The 5,566-nt window shown below is 42.4% G+C and overlaps 1 protein-coding gene across 4 annotated transcripts; it reads right to left on the reverse strand.

Moving 5' to 3' along the window:
* Positions 1–390: 390 nt before the first annotated feature.
* Positions 391–2,850, reverse strand: LOC147896785 (uncharacterized). 4 transcript variants are annotated; one of them, XR_015541798.1, is made up of 5 exons: positions 2,663–2,850; positions 2,320–2,404; positions 2,168–2,246; positions 1,870–2,015; positions 391–1,722 (listed from the first exon to the last, which is right to left on the reverse strand). XR_015541798.1 is itself a non-coding variant. In XM_087381845.1 (5 exons), exons 1-5 carry the CDS (start codon positions 2,805–2,807, stop codon positions 1,654–1,656), a joined length of 414 nt encoding a protein of 137 aa, XP_087237971.1. In that variant the 5' UTR covers positions 2,808–2,850; the 3' UTR covers positions 391–1,653. The 4 variants fall into 4 exon arrangements, 2 of the variants coding, with proteins under 2 accessions (XP_087237971.1, XP_087237972.1); XR_015541799.1 differs by having other exon boundaries at positions 391–1,726; XM_087381845.1 differs by having other exon boundaries at positions 1,870–1,905.
* Between the last annotated feature and the right edge of the window lie 2,716 nt (positions 2,851–5,566).

Genomic DNA, 5,566 nt, shown 5'->3' on the forward strand with positions numbered 1-5,566 from the left:
ACGCCCCCCTGACAAATGGTTTCCTTGTAGTCCTCACATTGTGGCTCCAAGTATCCACCATGATTTCAAACACGAAAGCAGTGACTCTCACAATTATTATTTTTCACACGTTCAAATACAAAGACAAACCTAGGCTGACCTAAGACCAGGCAAACCAAATAAATAATTGGAAGGAAAGAAGGCTTTGATACAGACTCCTGAGCGGAAGGTATGCTTTCAGTGATTTACTTAATTACGCTTGGAATTAAAAGAGCCATAACTAAAAGACAACTAGCAATATTATTTTTCACAGATCCATCCACACAAAGACATAACATGAAAATAGAGATTGAAACATAGAAACGACAGCACATGGACTGCGAAGGAGAATCACTCCCTGCTGAAGCTTTTATACAACAATAGTTCATAACTTTGGATGGAACCAATAAAATACTACGAGAGTCTAAAGAAATACAGTCAAGTCCTTTAACAGGTAGGAGGAATACAATCAAGAGGAGTGGCCCACCTTTAGATGTGATGTTCTTTTAAATATCAGGTAAGAAACAACATGATTTTCGAGAATGCAGTGGGCTATGATGGACAACAATATTGACAAGGAGTGAAGGCTCTCATCATAAGGCTCACTCAGAGTTGGGGAGAACATATTGACTAACCAATAACCAACACCTATAAAGCAATACTTGATGACTGACCATCTTAAGCCAATTATCATTTTGTAGATGAGCTCCTAAATAGGAACTTTGTTTGAGCATCATGGGATTGTTTTTTGATATTGCTCACTCAAGCTGAATCGTAGTATTGGGGATAGTTCCCTCATCTTAATAGGAGATAAAAAATTTAGTTCAAAAAGCAAAACGTTTCAGAAATGTTTCAGCCGATTTCGTACGGGTTTGAAACGTGTTTCGATGCAACTATGATCATCACCCCTCCTCTTAGTTAATCAATCCCTCCCTCTTCACCCCTCCGACTCGCTTCCAACTAATTGAATTGGAATAACATTTCTTTGTTGAGTAGGGGGAATCACAACAAATGCCATTACAAAGCTACTCTTAGCATGTTAACGGAACACTCACTCATGGGGATTAAATATAAGAGAAGCAATAGTCTGAAACTGTATACTGATAGTGATTGAGATGCATGTCCAAATCATAGTACATCAACTTCAGGATATTGCTTCCACATTGGATTTGGACTGATACCTTGGAGCAGCAAGAAGCCTCTATGGGAATCTGAATATAAAGGAGCAACGAATGGACCTTGCAAAGCAATGCGGTTAAGGAGAATCTTGATGGATATTGGACTTGAACAAGAGGATCAACGCTCGTAATGATAAAGATCTAGTTTTTCCTCGAGTAGAGGATCAATTTTCAGATATCCTAACCAAATCTCTTGCAGGAGTTAGAGAGTTTTCCAACATGATGAGGCCAAATCCATTGCTCATCAAGAGGGATTGTTGGAAGAGATTCATCTATAAGACAGCCAAGGTCTTATAAGACCATTCTCACCATGTCCTACCAACGCCTTAGAACACAGCAGGCTTTAGCAATCGTCAATCGATACGTTTTACCATATCCAAAGTTTAGGGAACAGCTCCTATAAACCACTGTCACTTCACAGACACAATATGCAAATGCTAAAAAGTAGCTGCAAACATCAAATGCACACTATAGCAAATACCTTCTTGCCGGAAACAGCACTCCGCCTCACACCATCATCCTTCACCTGGCTTAAGAACGAGAAAAATCAAAATTTCATCATCAAAACCAGTGTTTAAACATATGTAAAAATCCAAATTACCTCAGAATTCCGCCTGGCATATTTGGAACTCTATTTGCCTAAAAGAATGCATGCCTGCTTATTTAACACTACCTTCGATTGCTGTACAGGGCCTGGAATATCTTTCCTCTGCTTCAACGTATAACTCCCACGATCCAATGGAATCATCAGCATCAAGCAGTCAAAACACGGCCATCAAAGCCAAGAATAGAATAAAGTGACCATTCCGCAGACCCCAGCTCCAATTTTGAAGGGCCCATATATATACAGGCAGCAATAGAATGTCAGCACCAACAATGACCGATGAATACGAATGCAAAGGCTACACAAAGAATCCCATCAACTGAATGAATTAAAATGTCTGACAATTGTACACAGAGATAGTGCCTACCTCTTTTTGCTTGTGTTTTTCATGTTTGTGTTTTAAATGCTTCTCTTTGCCTTTGTCTCTGCCCTGCGATTCACACACACTTCTCAATATACAAAGGCCTCACTGATACTACCAATGGCTTGACGTGCACATTTAAAACTGGGACTTTGTACCTGTTTTGAACGATGTTTCCTTCGCTTCTTACGGGCATATTCCAAGCCGCCTGAATCATTTTCAGTACTCGAGTCAAGCTCCAGCCTGTACCAGAAAAGATGCAAAGAAAAGCATCCAGTGAGGAATAGAAGTGCCAGGGAAGATTGCCGTTCACATTCGAGCTTCTCTGAGGCGGGTTGTAGGATGGGATTAAGATGTTGGCGCTTCCCATTTTGATGGTAAAAGGTGATTAAGGGAGGGCCATAAAATAGAATAGGAAACCCTTTGCTACGAGACTGAATTCCAATAGTCGCCCGTAGAAAGCACGAACAAGAAATCAAAAGGAAGAAAAGAAAGAAAGACCTAGGTTTAAGTTTGCTGTGATTCGTTCTGTCAAGGTGGCGATGGCCGGCAGGGAGGACACTGGAGTAAGATTCGGGAGAAGGGGAAGAGCTGGAGATGGAGGTAGTGCTAGAATTCTAGGTGTGGTGCCGCTTGTCGTCCTCATTTTGTGGCTTAATGAAACCTTGAGACGTGCGGTAACGTATGTTTCCTTGCATAAAACACAAAGGAGCAAGGAGACGTCAAAGAAATCTTACCCAAGGCCCTTCTTAATTTCAGTCACACATCCACTCTGGCATCGGCTTTTTTTGCCACCTCACCCCTCTCCTTTCCCACACCTCTGAACATTCCATCCCCATCTGTCCTCACGACCACATGCCGCTTCGTCCTTGGTTGGCGGTATGGAGAAACAATGAAGGCTCGCACATTAGGGCAGGACCGCGACAAGAACGAGATGTCCGGAACGATTCGCGACATCTTCGGGGAATTCTGCCGAGAGTTACCGCTCGGACATTCTTAAACCCAGCCAGCTTCGTTGTATCCGAAAACTTTGCATTCCCTATTAATGCGGCTAAATCCACCCGATTTCTCGAAGTTCACGGATGCCCTAAGGGAACAGCGAATTCGAAGGAGACCTACCAAGTTTGGGAAAGCTACATTTGTTGGCCTACCTTGAAAAGGGAAGGCTTTAGTAAAGGTGTTTCTGTTTAAGAAAGGGAAAATGATGTGGATTTTTTGCTATTTTGGTCCCCATTTTTTTATCCCCCTTTCTCTCTCTCCCCCTTTCTCTCTACCCCCTTTCTCTCTCTCTCTCTCTCTCTCTCTCTTCTTCTTCTTCTTCTTCTTCTTCTTATTCTTCTCTCAGCTTCCAAGGCAAGCCTTTTGAATGTATTCAACTTGTTGGTCGAGCGTTTGGCATTCCAACTCCAATACTGACTCTAATGTTGACGGTGACATAAATTAGTAGCCTGATGACGACCGACGACTAGTGTGAACCACTACATCCAGTGGCCATCCTCCAATTCTACTTCCTCGGGCAGGTGGTGTGAACCTACCCTTAGAATGGGATCATATTGCCTTGTGTGGCCTAAATGTACTCGAAGGAGAGGTGATGTGGCAAAACACCAACTATCATCATGTGTGAATTTGGCTACGATAAAGAAGGGTCGTCATTCAAAGCAACTCTAGTATTTTGCTTTGGCTATGGCAGCTCCTTTTAACTTTGACATTGATGGTGACATAAATTAGTAGCCTAATGACTCTGCTAGCTAGAGTGAACCACCACACAATTATTTTCTGGTCTAATGAACCCACCCTTAGAGAGCATTCCCACGAGCTACCATAGCTAAGGCAAAATATACTAGAGCTATTTCAAATGAAGGCCCTTGTTTCACGCAGGCTAATTCACACTTGGTGACTACCAAAGTTTTGGCATATCACCTCTCCTTCAAGAGAGCCACAGAAGCCACACTAGAATGAGACCACATAGGGAAATATGATCCCATTGTTCTAAGGAGGGTTTCATAACCAAATGAAGCCCCCAAGTTGCACATCCGCCACTTTCTGAGGTCAAATTCTGTATCTAGCCGAACTTCCATTCACAACAAGGCAGATGAGTGAAGCTACATAATAAATGTTGCAGCCAACATTCACCATGGGCCAGCTGATAAAAGCTTCAAACTTTTGGTTGAGGGGCCCAGGTTCAAATCTGAGGTGCGGCTATTAATTCGTCTGTCTTCCCGAACAAATCCTTAGGCCTTACATCTAAGCCAACCAAGATTCTCTTCATGCCCGAGTGTGACTCGGAGGCCAAACGCAAGAATTTTTGTAGGAGGGCAGATGCATGTAAAGACACTAAGGCTTGGGCACAATTTTTCATTGGGCAAGATGTCATTCACCGATATGCAGGCAGACAGTTGTGAAACCCCCCTAAGGCTGGTATCACAAACATCCGAGGACAAGAACCACTTCTTGATTTGGAATGATTTGATCGAACAAGAAGAATTGTACCAAAAAATTCACTTCTTCAAAAATGTTGGTTGGTCCATATTAGAAGTGGACATCTCTCTCATTAGACAAGTAGCACGACCCATCTACAACGGGTTAGAGACCCACTTTGTTAGGTCTCAAGTTGGGATGTCCTTAATTTGAAGAAATAAAATTTAAAGTTTCAAGGCTCCCTCCACCATAAGCACCACTTTGGCTCCCTCCACCGTAAGCACCACTCACATATTTGACCACGGACTGACTATTTTATCAAATTATCAATCCTCCATCTTCCCCAAATAAGCACCATCCACATACTTGACCATGACTTCTAACAATAGCCCCGAGCTAGCCATCCAAAGAACCCCCATATGCTCAATAACGATATGAAGATCATCACACTTGAATACCCTAATGACTACAACATTTTTCCCAAATTGTTGATCACTACCATCTCCCTGCCAACACTTCACAAAAAGGCAAAATAGTACAACTAGCGATTCCCCTGCTCCTCCATCACCATAGCCAATCTCCATTGTCATAGCCTCCTCCTTCTTTTTTGTTCCTCCTCTCCCCCCATGGGCCTCTCCCCTCAACTCCAAGATGGGTGTCCTTATCTCTCTTGAGATCCTTGCAACATCCTTCATGGCTTATTCAAATAAGCACCACTAAGTACTCAAATGATTGGACAGATCAACTCCATAACAATCTTTATCCAAATTGGCATCAACTGATATGGATTCTATTTCAAAACCGGCATTCCTAACCTCGGCTCCTACATCCCCTCACTTTAACACCTCATCCAAGATACCACTCTCCTACATCCAAGATACCACTTGCTTGCCCATCATTATTAAGTGAAAGATTCACCACTAGATTAGTATTTTCGGCAATGTCTTGCTACTTGTTATCTTAAAAATAAGGAAATTTAGATAGACG

Source organism: Dipteris shenzhenensis, chromosome 11 (genome assembly GCF_047967505.1).
Source record: "Dipteris shenzhenensis isolate YYH24624 ecotype China chromosome 11, Dip_SZ_1.0, whole genome shotgun sequence".
Lineage (NCBI taxonomy): Eukaryota > Viridiplantae > Streptophyta > Polypodiopsida > Gleicheniales > Dipteridaceae > Dipteris > Dipteris shenzhenensis.

Excerpts from the sequence above, each read along its gene's own strand:
- LOC147896785 (XM_087381845.1), bottom strand. The coding sequence starts at position 2,807 with ATGAGGACGACAAGCGGCACCACACCTAGAATTCTAGCACTACCTCCA. Across the intron at positions 2,405-2,662 it reads CACAGCAAACTTAAACCTAG|GCTGGAGCTTGACTCGAGTA; the intron begins GTCTTTCTTTCT and ends TTTCTGGTACAG. Across the intron at positions 2,247-2,319 it reads GGAAACATCGTTCAAAACAG|TGTGTGTGAATCGCAGGGCA; the intron begins GTACAAAGTCCC and ends TATATTGAGAAG.